Here is a 14,838-nt window from a genome sequence, read left to right on the forward strand (position 1 = left end):
ATGGACTCTGAGAATACACTAAACATTCACTTTTGGCACTGGAATCCAGAATGTTAAACAAAAGTTAAAGACATAATTAAAGTCAGAATTCAAGAAATGGCAAGATATGAAAAGGGAAGTGAATGCTTGTTCTCCATCATCAGGAGTGTCCTGTGCCAGAGCACGAGATCCAGAGCAGTGGAGTATTATTCCATGCTGGCATGTCGTTTAGCTCTAATTTGAGGCAGAGGAGAATTCTCAACTAGAGTCAAGCTTTCTTTATCATGCATATAGACATCATTTCTTGGTACACTTTCACAATTTTCATTTTTCCTGAACAAATTATGTTCAGTAACTTTTAATCCCCAGTAAGTAATTTTGACCATGAAATATTATTGATTTGCACTAATTAAAGGTTGAACATTCCCAGTAAGTCACTGTGGAAAATTTTAATGAACAAGCCAAATGAGTGAGAAATCAATACTTATTGATTGTTTTCTGGCGTATCATTAAAGCCAAAATCTGTTCTCTTACCCAGAAAGCAAAGCACTTAAGTTGCCTGTCTAGTCTTGTGCAAGTTTTGCATCTGTCTATGTGTAAGCCATTAAGACTTTTGTTGCCAAATGAACAAGGCATTCAGAAGGAGGCACTGAGTTGCAGAGTGGCAGCTCTCCTAGGTTCATATTTCTCAGTGCATCTTCATAAGTTCCCAGAAGGCACCAGGCCCTTCAGTCACACTGAGAGATGTATGAGTGCTAGAAGAGAGCTAGAGTTGTTTGGATAGAAAGCAAGTGATTTTTGTCAGAATGAGCTTAAGCTTAGTAATTTTCTGTTAATTTTAGAAAAAGTGAGCTGCTTCCTATTTTATTTTGGCTTTTGAGTAAAATTCAAAAGCCAGTTGAACTATAAGGTAGATTGTGATCTTCTGGGAGTAAAGACAGTTTTGACCCAAATGTGGAATATAACTCCTCTTCAAGGAAGTTGTACAAGATAGCTGTGTTTTGAAATGTTTCTTTTGTTTTATAATGTGCTTCACCACGGAGTCATAGGTACATAGTTTGGAAGACGCCATATGGTTATGCTAAGGTAAGTTGACTGAAAGAATAGGCTGGGAAGTTAGGATGGAGGGATATAAAAGTAGAAAGTGTACAAAGTGATAGTGTGCACAGTGGGTTCCTGTGGATTATTCAGGATTTCATTTAAGGTGAAATTTACTCTATCAGCCAAGAGCTAAACAGGATCAATCATGGGATCATAGCATCTATAGAATCAAAACTCAAAAAGTGAACAACTGTTTCCAGAATTGGGACCAGAAAGTTATCTTGTATGCATAGTTCTGAACAATCTGCGAACCATGTTGTTCCAGTGAAGGTTCAGTCCCTCAGAGTTTTTCTGTTACTGTGGGGCACAGGCATCAGATTATAATTGAATTCTTGTAGGTGGACATGAAGTAATGTTCTACGTTAATACTGGCCCCGATTATTTATGAGAGCTATAGGAAATTCCACTTATGAGAAAAGTTAGGAAACATTAGAATATAGATATACTAAAAATTCTGTTGCTTGTGAGGTTTGTTTGTTTGTTTGGATGAAACAGAAGAGTTTAGGGGCACAAAAAAGTCATTCTGATTTTTATTGTGGTTTTAATGTTTGATTTATTCAAGTTACATTATCAAAAACATCGTTTTTTAATTTGATTTACAAATCTATACTAAGTGATCTTTGAATGTTTAGTTCCTATATATGGACTTAGCTAATTGAACATTGGCAAACATTTTAAATTGCATTTATGAATTGTTATATTTGATTTCCTTTTTATGTACTATTAGCAACTGACAATATTTTCAAGTACTTAAGAAGTTCTTATACATATCTGTTATTCTTATACGTATTGTAAATTTTAAGTTTTCTTAAATCTTCTAATGCCGTACATAACTGTCTTTCCTCTAGTCAGAAGATACTTTCCCATTTAGGAAGCAAACAACTCTCATCTCAGGCAACAGGTTATTCTCTACCAAAGGCATAAAATCTACCAAAGGCATTCACATCTGAATTTTATTCAGATTTTATGCAGTATTTTATAGTATTCTTTCCATACTATATTCAAGGAAGATGTAGCATCGAATATATAATTTGGGGAGTCACCTAATTAGCATGCTTGTGGTTACTCATATCTAGAGATTTTTGACAGAAAAGCTAACCTGTAGGAGACCCTGAGTAAGAACACAGAAGCTTGTTTATTGTCATGTCAAAGACTCTAGAATGTTAAGAAAAGGGCATTCACATAAGCCACCTTCCTAGACCCAAGTTCTGCACTTGATTTCATAGTCCTACTCACAGAAGTCTGCAGTTCCCAGCCAGTTTGCCCATTTGATTTGATTTATTCAGTTCAGTTGCTCAGTCGTGTCCGACTCTTTGTGACTCCATGAACCGCAGCTCACCAGGCCTCCCTGTCCATCACCAGTGCCTGGAGTCCAACCAAACCCATGTCCATTGAGTCAGTGATGCCATCCAACCATCTTATCTTCTGTTGTCCCCTTCTCCTCCTGCCCTCAACCTTTCCCAGCATCAGGGTCTTTTCAAATGAGTCAGCTCTCTGCATCAGGTAGCCAGAGTATTGGAGTTTCAGCTTCAACATCAGTCCCTGCAATGAACACCCAGGACTGATCTCCTTTAGAATGGACTGGTTGGATCTCCTTGCAGTCCAAGGGACTCTTCAAGAGTCTTCTCCAACACCACAGTTCAAAAGCATCAATTCTTTGGCACTCAGCTTTCTTTATAGTCCAACTCTCACATCCATACATGACCACTGGAAAAACCATAGCCTTGACTAGACGGACCTTTGTTGACAAAGTAATGTCTCCACTTTTTAATATGGTGTCTAGGTTGGTCACAACTTTCCTTCCAAAGAGCAAGTGTCTTTTAATTTCATGGCTGCAATCAGCATCCACAGTGATTTTGGAGCCCAGAAAAATAAAGTCAGGCACTGTTTTCACTGTTTCCCCATCTGTTTGCCATGAAGTGATGGGATCAGATGCCATGATCTTAGTTTTCTGAATGTTGAGCTTTAAGCCAACTTTTCACTCTCCTTTCACTTTCATCAAGAGGCTCTTTAGTTCTTCTTCACTTTCTGCCATAAGGGTGGTGTCATCTGCATATCTGAGGTTATTGATATTTCTCCCGGCAATCTTGATTCCAGCTTGTGCTTCCTCCAGCCCAGCATTTCTCATGATGTACTGCAGATTTGATTTAACATTTATTCAAATTTTAGGTAATGCAGATCTTTTCTGTCAAAGTCTAAAGACAGCTGACAGTGAAGGAGTCCTAAGATATTGAAATGCCTTATTGTCTAAATCTAAATTCTATAATCGCTTTATATTCTTAGAATCAAGCAACTTGTATAAGTGTTTCAAATGATATATGGTGGAATTTAGGATAGCTCTTATAGTTTTTTTGTTGTTATTGTTTTTCTGACTTATAGCCACTTCTTCTATGGGTAGGCTAGTCTAGTGGCATTTCTAAAGAGTCATTCCTGAGATATGAACTACAGAAATGACCCCTGAAAGTATAGTCTTAAAAGATATGGACCGCAAAATCTGGACCTCTCTCTGCTCTGAGAATAGGAGTGTAGACTGACTATAAACTGAAGAAGGCTAAGTTAAATACCAGACTGCACTGGAAAAACACTACGTTAAAACAAATAGCCAAATTATGTTTCAAAGATCATATGGCTAGTTTTGAGATTGCATTTATTGATAAAGAGGTAAACAGTATTCCTCAATATTTTTCAAAGATTAGCAAATAACATATATACAACAATAAAGTCAGACCTAATTAAAAATTAGGAAACAGTAATCTTTTGATTGATCTAAAAGAGTAAGAAATCAAGTCAGCCTCCTAATATTTCATGAATACTACCTGGGGTATAAAATTTGTCAGGCTTGGGTGGTTGTAAAGAAATCCACTACTAATAGAGTTTAGAGTGAGAGTTGCCCATGGGTGGGTTCCTAACCAAAGTGCTATCATAAGGTGAGCTGAAGTTGTATGGCTTGACCTCAAATCACCATATCTGATTCAGTGCATCTTCCCCTACAGCACTAAAACAGAGAAGTAGCTGGAAGGGAGCTAAGCTGCAGGGGCTTCTTTAGTCCAAATCGTGTGGCAGTAAAATGGCCAAGCAGGCAGGCAGTCTCCGTGTATGTGATGAAAGAGCCTTCTCATGTCAGGGCAGGCTGATGGGCACCGGGACCTTGACTGGGCATCCTGGGCTGAGTCCTAGAACACTAGAGCTATCAGATTAGAAGGAAATTGAGCTGTCTCTGAAAGAAAATATACTAAATGTGTGCTCTTTCTTCTTTGCTAATTTTAATTACATGTCATGTATAGATTTTTCTAAAATATCTAACACAAATTTTTTTTTTAACATTACAAATAAGACTGAGGTACTTCCAACCTCTTCGAATCTAATATCTTCTTTGAAAGCAACCACCGTTATCAGTATGAAGTGTATCTTTTCAGTTCACTTGCTATGCAACTATATGGACATATTTACTGTTAGAAAATGTATTTTATGTTGCTGTTTTTTTAATACTTAAAATGAATATACCTGTTGTTCTGCAATTGCTTCAGTCACTTAAGAGTATCCTGCTAATCTTTTTTTGTATGTCAGTAAATAAAGACATTTATTAAGTGCTTATTATGTGCTCTTCCAAGCATTTATATATGTGTTAATGCATTTAGTCTTTATTATGTTGTTATCATCATGCCTGTTTAGAAGCTGAGGATTCTGAGGGAAAGAGCGATTAGATAAATTGCTCAATTTAGTGACAGCCTCTGTTTTGGATTCTGTTCAAGGAGGACTAACCCCAAGTCTCCTCTCGTGGTGACTATTTTACACCGTCTCTCTGAAGTACATTAGCCCACCTCTGATACAATATGTATCAACCCAAAGCCCTATGGGCCCATCTTTTGTGAATTTGCAGTGACTGAATGATATGCAGATACTGTTGGAGTTTAAAGATGCCACCAAGTTCCTCATTAAGCTCAGCATTTTGGTTGATAATAGCACAAACCAGGCAGGGTGGTGGTGTAAGGTGTGAGTGTTTTGAGTAGAATAATCCACATAAGGACGCAGAGCAGACCCCATTGTTATGCTGCTCCGGTTCCCTCTGCTGATGTCTGGTCCGTGGGCAGCATTCCATTTACGTCAAAAACAACATCAGTCTAGTGGAAAACCTGAATGACTCACACCATTACTGTAGGGAACTGGTTTCTGTATAATATGACCTATAACATCCTAATTTCACAGAGCGTTTTTCATAACAGCTGCTAAAATTGTGATCAGATCCATTGAACTCTTTTAGAGGATCCAATGTGAATCGATACTGAAGCTGGCCTTAGAATGCAGGTATTCTGAGGTGAAGTCCCCCCACTGGAAGCTGCAGTGTTGCCAGCTGCTTCTCACCTTTTCTGTATCTTTCTGCTGTGTCTATCGATCCCCTGTGTCTGCTCCTCTTTTCTATTTCTAGCTGCATTTGAGTCAGAGATGAGCTGTTTCAGAGTCTGAAGGGTCTGAAAGAAAGAATAGAGAAGAAAGAGAGGAGGGAGCAAGAAGCACTGAAGAGCGGGGGCTGAGGGAGAACCCGGGTCCTGAGCTGTGAGAGCAGCGTTGCGCTGTGCTGCTGACTGAGATCTCTGTAGAGGCCGAATGGCCGTGAACGTGGCCGCCTAGACCCTTACACTCTGTGCTTTTTCTCGTGTGTGCTTAGTCGCTCAGTTGCGTCCAGCTCTTTACAGTGGTATGTCCAGCTCCTTACACTGAGCAGCATATAACTGGGAAACGTTGAACCAGCTGAACCATTGTCATCCACAAAACTGACAGCTAATTTTTCCATGTAAAGATTTTATTTCTTGGATAAATACACAGTCAAATAAAATCCCTCAGTTGTTTATATATATATATATATATATATATATATATATATATATATATATATATATCCTTCTGGGAATTTGCCAAATAAGCCCTTGATGGGTATTTTTGTTTGGAACATAAAGTAAGACCAAAAAGAGGTTTCAAACAAGGTGGAAGATTGCTTCTGAAGTTTACTTTCAGACTGGATAGTGGCCTTCTAGGATGAGGCTAGACTTCTGAGGACTGCGCTCTATCCAGTCTTCCACAGATTAAGTGTGATGTGGTCAATAGACAAGTCAGTGACCACTCAGCCTTGGTTTTCCTACCTGAAAGAGAAAGCTGGACTAGAACCCCTAAGGTTCAAATTGTAATATTCTGATTCTTACGTGACGTGATTTTAAAAAGCTAGCTTCTACTGGCCATTAGATCACCCTTTAGTTCCCAGCAGCAGAAGTCCTGTATGCATCTTCCTTCTCTCTCACACACGCCCTCTAATACTTCTGAGGAGGGTATTATTTGTGATGTCTTTAGTAGTTGCTTCCTCTGGACATTTCTTCTAACTTCCTTCTGGCATAAGAGTTGATGAAATGAAAGTTCTCAAGTCAATTCCGGTTTTCGGGTTCTTTAAAATTTTTTTTTTATTCCTCAGGATGGGAACACAAATTACTGGTTTATAATCCATTGTTGTTGTTCAGTTGCTAAGTTGTGTCCGACCTTTGCGACCCCATGGGCTGCAGCAGCCCCGGCTTCCCTTTCCTGCGTCGTCTCCCGGAGATCATTCAGCTTCATACCTCTTGAGTCGGTAATGCTGTATAACCACCTCATACTGTCAACCCCCTTCTCCTTTTGACTTCAGCCTTTCCCAGCATCAGGGTCTTTTCTAGGGAGTTGACTCTTCGCATCAGGTGGCCAAAGTATCAGAGCTTCAGCTTCAGCATCAGTCTTTCCAATGAATATTCAGGACTGATTTCCTTTAGGACTGAGTGGTTTGATCTCCTTGCAGTCCAAGGGACTCTCAAGAGTCTTCTCCAGCACCACAGTTCTCAGGCATCAAGTCTTCTGCACTCTATCACTGCTATAAAGAGACCCTGAGATCTTTGTTTTCAGGCCTTCAGAAATTGTCAATTGGATGTGATGTGTGGTTGGCCACTTGGGTAATGGCTCTAAAGCCCTGCTTCTCAGGCTTTAGCTAACTCTGCATTTAGTAGATGTTGTTACATGCATGCTGTCCCGTGGTTTGGGCCCAGTCAGCGCTAGCTGATGATGAAACAAGCATCTGAAATTGTTATTTTGTGGTTGTCCAAAACCAAACCAGGCAAATTACTGAAGAGCAATGGAGCAAGGATCCAGGATCACCTCTCTACTCCCAGTCCTGCTAACAGCAGTTTCCATGCTCCCTCACTTTATTTGTTCAGCACTGGGTGATGAAGTAGCTGCTGCAGTCCTGGGTGTCGTGCGCTGTGCTGGGTGCTCCAGAGCCCAGGTTCTGTTGTGCAAGGAGTCATGCTCACAAAAGTAGATTGAGCTTCTTTCTTGGGTCTTTTTGTCACTGGGTAACCAAAGCTGTTACTAAACCAGCAAAAGAAGAAATCATCTGAGAAATAATTTTTCTACAGTTTTCAACATCTTCCTTTTTTGATATTCTTCCACATATGTGAAAGGTTAATAATATTTCATAATAACCTGTTGGAGAAGTGAATTTCCTAGTCACATCATATGTGAACTGACAGCTGAAAACCCTGAACTCTAATTGCATTAAAATCTGATTCTCATAATTTGTTCAACATCAGCTAAATTGGAGTACACAGGCTAGTGGCCTAGGAGTCAAGAGACTAGAAAGGTTTGGTAGCTCATCAACTAGCTATATGGATGAGGACAAGACAGTCAGGTTTTCTGAGCTTCAGGAGAGCAAAATATATGCTTGGCTGTATATACTTGGCTACGCTGTCTGTTGGAGCTGTTGTGAGGAACAAGTGAGATGGTGTATGGGACAGTGTTTGGTATTATAGAATGTGCAATCCAAATATGAGATAGATAGACTGTAAGATGTGTGTGTATAGCAGTGTATCTAAATTATTGCATTCCTCTGTGTTGTATTTCCATATTTTATATGTAAACAAGAGCTTGTAAAGTTGATTCTCTCCCAGTGATCACAACTCTTAGTGGACAGTTGCAAGTTAAGAATTTGTTAGAAGGAGGAAATTAAAGTAATCAAGGGGATTTTTTTTTTCCCATTGACATGTGAAAAATAAAGAGACTACTGATTAGAAAATATTTAGCTGTCTTTATCAATAACCTCAGATATGCAGATGACACCACCCTTATGGCAGAAAGTGAAGAGAAACTAAAAAGCCTCTTGATGAAAGTAAAAGAGGAGAGTGAAAAAGTTGGCTTAAAGCTCAACATTCAGAAAACGAAGATCATGGCATCTGGTCCCATCACTTCATGGGAAATAGATGGAGAAACAGTGGAAACAGTGTCAGACTTTACTTTTTAAGGCTCCAAAATCACTGCAGATGGTGACTGCAGCCATGAAATTAAAAGATGCTTACTCCTTGGAAGAAAAGTTAGGACCAACCTAGATAGCATATTCAAAAACAGAGACATTACTTTGCCAACAAAGGTCCATCTAGTCAAGGCTATGGTTTTCCAGTGGTCGTGTATGGATATGAGAGTTTGACTGTGAAAAAAGCTGAGCACCGAAGAATTGATGTGTTTGAACTGTGGTATTGGAGAAGACTCTTGAGAGTCCCATGGACTGCAATGAGATCCAACCAGTCCATTCTAAAGGAGATCAGTTCTGGGTGTTCTTTGGAAGGAATGATGCTAAAGCAGAAATTCCAGTACTTTGGCCACCTCATGCGAAGAGTTGACTCATTGGAAAAGACTCTGATGCTGGGAGGGATTGGAGGCAGGAAGAGAAGAGGACAACAGAGGATGAGATGGCTGGATGGCATCACTGACTCAATGGACGTGAGTCTGGGTGAACTCCGGGAGATGGTGATGACCAGGGAGGCCTGGCGGGCTGCGATTCATGGGGTTGCAAAGAGTCAAACACAACTGAGTGACTGAACTGAACTGAACTAAATAATATGTATGGACCTAATATAATAAAAATAATAATAGGTATGGGCCTAAAGGAGAAGGCAATGGCAACCCACTCCAGTACTCTTGCCTGGAACATCCCATGGATGGAGGAGCCTAGTAGGCTGCAATCCATGGGGTTGCTAAGAGTCGGACACGACTGAACGACTTCACTTTCACTTTTCACTTTCATGCATTGGAGAAGGAAATGGCAACCCCCTTCAGTACTCTTGCCTGGAGAATACCAGGGACAGAGGAGCTTGCTGGGCTGCTGTCTGTGGGGTTGCACAGAGTCGGACACGACTGAAGCAATTTAGCAGCAGCAGCAGCAGCAGCAGCAGCATGGACCTAACAAAAGCAGAAGATATTAAGAAGAGGTGGCAAGAAAACACAGAAGAACTATACAAAAAATTATCTGCGTCATGAAGACGCAGATAATCACAATGGTTTGGTCACTCACCTAGAGCCAGACATCCTGGAATGCAAAGTCAAGTGGGCCTTAGGAAGCATTGCTACGAACCAAGCTAGTGGAGGTGATGGAATTCCAGTTGAGCTGTTTCAAATTCTTAAAGATGATGCTGTGAAAGTGCTGCAATCAATATACCAGCAAATTTGGAAAACTCAACTGTGGCCACAGGACTGGAAAAGATCAGCTTTCATTCCAAACCCAAAGAAAGGCAATGCCAAAGATTATTCAAACTATCACACAATTGTACTGATCTCACATGCTAGCAAAGTGTAATGCTCAAAATTCTCTAAGCTCCAACAGTACATGAACCATGAACTTCCAGATATTTGAGCTGGATTTAGAAAAGGCAGAGGAACCAGAGATCAAATTGCCAACATCTGTTGAATCATAGAAAAAGCAACAGAATTCCAGAAAAACATGTACTTCTGCTTTATTGACTATGCCAAAGCCTTTGACTGTGTAGATCACAACAAAATGTGGAAAATTCTTCAAGAGATGGGAATACCAGACCACCTGACCTGCCTCCTGAGAAATCTGTATGCAGGTCAAGAAGCAACAGTTAAAATGGGGCATGGAACAACAGACTGGTTCCAAATTGGGAAAGGAGTATGACAAAGCTGTATATTGTCACCCTGCTTATTTAATTTATATGCAGAATACATCATGCAAAATGCCGGGCTGGATGAAGCACAAGCTAAAATCAAGATTGCCGGGATATGCAGAGAAATATCAATACCTCAGATATGCAGATGGCATCACCTTTATGGCAGAAAACAAAGAACTAAAGAGCCTCTTGATGTAAGTGAAAGAGGAGAGTGAACAATTTGGCTTAAAACTCAACATTCAAAAAACAAAGATCATGGCATCCGGTCCCATCACTTCACGGCAAATAGATGGGGAAACAATGGAAACAGTGACAGACTTTATTTTCTTGGGCTCCAAAATCACTGCAGATGGTGACTACAGCTACGAAATTAAAAGACGCTTGCTCCTTGGAAGAAAAGCTATGACCAACCTAAACAGCATATTAAAAAGCAGAGACATTACTTTGCTGACAAAGGCCCGTCTAGTCAAAGCTATGGTTTTTCCAGTAGTCATGTATGGATATGAGAGTTGGACCATAAAGAAAGCTGAGTGCCGAAGAATTGATGCTTTTGAACTATGGTGTTGGAGGAGACTCGAGTCCTTTGAATTGCAAAGAGATCAAAATAGTCAATCCTAAAGGAAATCAGTCCTGAATATTTATTGGAAGGACTAATGCTTAAGCTGAAGCTCCAATCTCTTGGCCACCTGATGTGAAGAACTGACTCATTGGAAAAGACCCTGATGCTGGGAAAGATTGAAGGCAGGAGGAGAAGGGGATGACAGAGGGTGAAATGGTTGGATGGCATCACCAACTCGATGGACATGAGTTTGAGCAAGCTCTGAGAGTTGGTGATGAACAGGGAAACCTGGCATGCTGCAGTCCATGGGTGGCAAAGAGTTGGGCACGACTGAGCAACTGAACTGAACTGAACTGAATATTCGTGTGTGTGTATACACATCTTCTTTATCTATCTATCAATGGGCAGTTTACTCTACTTCATCCATAATACTAGTAAATTAAGTACTTGTGGTGGTTTAATTGCTTTTTGTTTTGCTTGGATAGCCTACCTTGTTTTATTTCTCCAGTTATCTTAAATTTGCTATTGAGATAAGTTCTTTGCTGGTCTTGCTGGAGAGTTCAAAGAACAAGCTAAATTTTCAGAAACTCTGTTTTGAGTGGGAAAAGTATATAAATATTAAGACCAAAGTGGTTTAGTTTTTACAGTTACAGTTTTGGTAACTTTTGCTATAGAATGTTTATGCTGATGGTCACCTTTTGTTACCTGCTTTTGTAGGTTTTTGTCTTAATTTCTAAGAGCTCTCAACTTTGATACACCTTCTTCTCACATCTTTCTTCATCCAACACTTCAGCATATATCCATGTAAACAAATAAATACTAATGAGTGCTTTGTATAATTATAGGAAGGTTTTATGATCTGTGAATGTTAGGTTTTTGTTGCTGACTTTGGTCATGTTTAGTGTTGGTTTCTTTCTGTAGGCTTTGTACATTTCTCCCAAATCTCATCTTTGTTTCCTTTGTTACCAGACAGACCACCGAGAGTCTCACCTGTTTCCTGCCTGGTGTTACTCATAACTTTGATAGTTTGTTTTCAGTGTCCATAGTCTCTGTCAGTCCTCTCCAAAGGTTTCACAGATTGTTTTGCAATGTTTTATTTTTAGACTTCAATGAAGCAGTCCCAGAGACAGAGCGCCTGGATTCAAAAGCACTGAAAACTCGGGCCCAGCTCTCCTTGAAGAACAGACGCCAGCGACCGTCTAGGACAAGACTCTATGATAGTGTCAGCTCAACCGATGGGGAGGACAGTCTGGAGCGAAAGGTGAGCACCCCGACCGCCTTCTGATGTGCGACTGGGCTATATCCTTGTTCCTACAGCTTATTGAAAATAATGATTTTCCTGCAGCCAGATTCTGTATTCTAGTTGAAAACAGCTGGAATAGTTCACTTCTTTGTCTCCTAAATTCTTATTCACCTCTACATATTGTTATAATTCAAATTCTTTCTGTACTCATTCAGTGAGCTAACAACCAAGAGCAATATCCATATCGTCATATTTCATGATGGTGCTTTTGATATTCAGCTGTTGATTTTTCCTGGTGGTGAATAATTAATGCACAGGTCATTGTTTTTATTATGTCTTAGGTGTCTGTGTTAGCTACAGTGGTAATATGGTGCATTGTTGTGAATTATGCGGTCTCATCTGTAAACCATCAAAAATTGGTTTTCATAGGGATTTACTAAAAACAAGGTTGGTCTGATTTCAAAGTAAGTATGAAATGGACTGATGATCAGTGGCATAATCTCCTTTATAATCTCTTGTACCAACAGCCTTCAAACAGTTTCTATAACCACATGCACATTACCAAATCACTTCTGCCCAAGGGTTTGAGAGCTTCTCCAGAATCAGATTCTGGTGCTTCATCCCTCACTCCAGTGGCTGGCAGTGTGCCCTTCTCGTCTGACCACATAGCTGAATTTCAAGAAGGACCACTGTACTCGGAAGGGGAGCCTTCCTCCTCTGTTGGGGAAGACACTTCACTCTCCTCTCCTTCGAAATCTGATCATGATATGGAAGAACTGCCTTGCCACAATCAAACCACCACCACGAAAATACTACAAGAAAAAGGTACTGTTGATTTTGTTTTTTTTAGCTTTTGTTTTGTCTGACTTCACTAACACCTCAATTTGTGACACACAAAAACAGGGCCTGTGTCTTTTGCATAGCTGATAATCAACACTGCTTTCCATTTACATTACGGGACAGGACAACTCCCTTACTTTTTATCTTTTCCTATCTGATTAGTATTTCACATCCTCAGCAAGTTTCTTGTTGAAGGAAATTCTTCAGGAGGCCTAGAGATTTTAGATAATAGCATCCCATAAAGTTTCAATAAACACTAACATACTCATATAGAAAAAGAATATATATGTATATATATATGGAGGTGAAAACAGTGTAGGTCTTAATCCATTAACTGGTTTTTATTTAGAAGAAATTCTCACAGTAATTTATATTGCATAGGAGGTGATAGAAAATCTGTAGTAAAGATAATACAGCAAGATTAGTCCATAAATTTTAAAATGTTCCTAGAATTAACATGAGAATTTCATAGCAGTGTCAATAGACTGTTGTCCTTTGAGTTGTATGTTTTAATTAATAGAAGTAATTAAGTTAAATGATGCAAAGATACACAAAAAATAGGCTCATTTTCATTTATTTTATGTAACTAGAGTCTTAAAAACTAGTTAAGATCACATGGAAGAAGAAACTCTTACACATGGAGAGTCATTTTTAAATATGATGGGTCAGAAATCCGCCTGTAATGCGGGAGATGCACGTTCAATCCCTGGGTCAGGGAGATGCTCTGGAAGTGAGCATGGCAACCCATTCCAGTGCTCTTGCCTGGAGAATTCCATGGACAGAGGAGCTAGGTGGTCTATAATCCATAGTGTTGAAAAGAGTCAGACACAACTGAAGTGACTTAGCACACACATCTCTACCCAATCAAAGGCTGTAATCTTTCCATGAATACATCTTGAATGTAGAAATACAATTGATTGTGGGCACTCACTTTGTTTTGTAACTTTTAGTAAGCATCATAGCGTTACCCCTGATATTTTCCCTGTGCTTCTTCCCTGAGCCTATTGATTTGCTGGAATTATCTTCCACAGGTGTGGTCCTAAGCACAAGACTTCTAGAAGTTTTGAGGTAAAAATTAAGTACTTATGGTGTACAAGATCCTTGTGGAGGCAAGAGAAAGTATGTCAAACCTGCTAATTTATTAAGTTGGTGAAGGACTTGTCCTGTGATTTTGGCTTACTTTCAAAAGAATGAAGGCTTCAGAAATTCTTATTAATTAACCTAAATGGTAGATTGTAATAGCACTTTCACAGAAATATACTTGTAACAAGCCCTCCCTCATCTCCTCAGAAAAAAGTGTGTATAGACCTTACTTTGTTTGTAAGAAGGCAAAGAGCAGAGGGACCTATTTTGGAGGAAGAGGTTAATACCTTGTATTCCACTGTTTGAGTTTTCAGGTATAATTAGCTATCTGAAAGAAGTATGTTGTAGTCAGAAAGTGGGTCAATCACATATGAAATCTGACTCAAATTTTTTTTTTAAGTGGCTACATCTTGTCTAGATTATTTTCTCTTTTCATTCTAAAAAGCAGGTGTTTCCTCTCAAATTTGGGAAAGTATTACATGGGTTTAATCTGTGCTTCACAGACCATTAGCAGGAATATTCAGCAGAATGTGGTTAGCAGTAATTAGCATGAAAATGTGAGAATTCCTTCTTTTCTCCAAAGACCTCCTTTGCTTGCCACTGCCTCTTCTTTGGGATTCAGTTCATAGCTGCTGTAAGCAGGACCAAGAAAAAGGGGTGGTAGTTCCTTCTCCAGAGATTACATACTTGAGCTTTCTCATTTTTTATTTTCCTCGGTTGATGATGCTTCTGAGTAACTAGAAAGGAGAAATTAATTAGCTTTTCTAAATATTAACTTTATAAGTAGTCAGTTACTAGTATGATAACCATTATTAGGTATTAGCTATGACTGGATGAAAGTAGTGCCTCACATTCTTTCCTTCCCTGAAGGTTTCCAGCCTTGAAGAACTCCGTTGTCTTCCGTGTTTACTAATATTAATCTATTCATTCATGTATTTATTCAACCAATAGTTGAATACCTGCTCTGTGTCCAGCATTGTGCTAATGGCCAAATACACAGTGATGATATTCCATTCTTTCCCACAGGAAGGTTGTAGACTGGAATCCATCTCTATTTCTCTCTC

The 14,838-nt window shown here is 39.4% G+C and overlaps 1 protein-coding gene and 1 pseudogene across 25 annotated transcripts in view; one reads left to right on the top strand and one right to left on the bottom strand.

Annotated features, from left to right (window-relative positions):
• PPP1R9A (protein phosphatase 1 regulatory subunit 9A) overlaps window positions 1-14,838 on the top strand; it is a 345,069-nt gene that overhangs the window by 300,388 nt on the left and 29,843 nt on the right. For 13 of the 25 annotated variants that reach the window (XM_060414484.1, XM_060414485.1, XM_060414467.1 and 10 more), the window contains 2 exons: window positions 11,712-11,869; window positions 12,379-12,676. In XM_060414484.1, coding sequence (XP_060270467.1) covers window positions 11,712-11,869; window positions 12,379-12,676 — 456 coding nt within the window. The remainder of the gene's footprint in view (window positions 1-11,711; window positions 11,870-12,378; window positions 12,677-14,838) is intronic. The other 12 variants (XM_060414471.1, XM_060414473.1, XM_060414464.1 and 9 more) reach the window with 2 other exon arrangements.
• On the bottom strand, window positions 3,459-3,553 carry LOC114114663 (small nucleolar RNA U3; annotated as a pseudogene).

Source organism: Ovis aries, chromosome 4, assembly GCF_016772045.2.
Source record: "Ovis aries strain OAR_USU_Benz2616 breed Rambouillet chromosome 4, ARS-UI_Ramb_v3.0, whole genome shotgun sequence".
Lineage (NCBI taxonomy): Eukaryota > Metazoa > Chordata > Mammalia > Artiodactyla > Bovidae > Ovis > Ovis aries.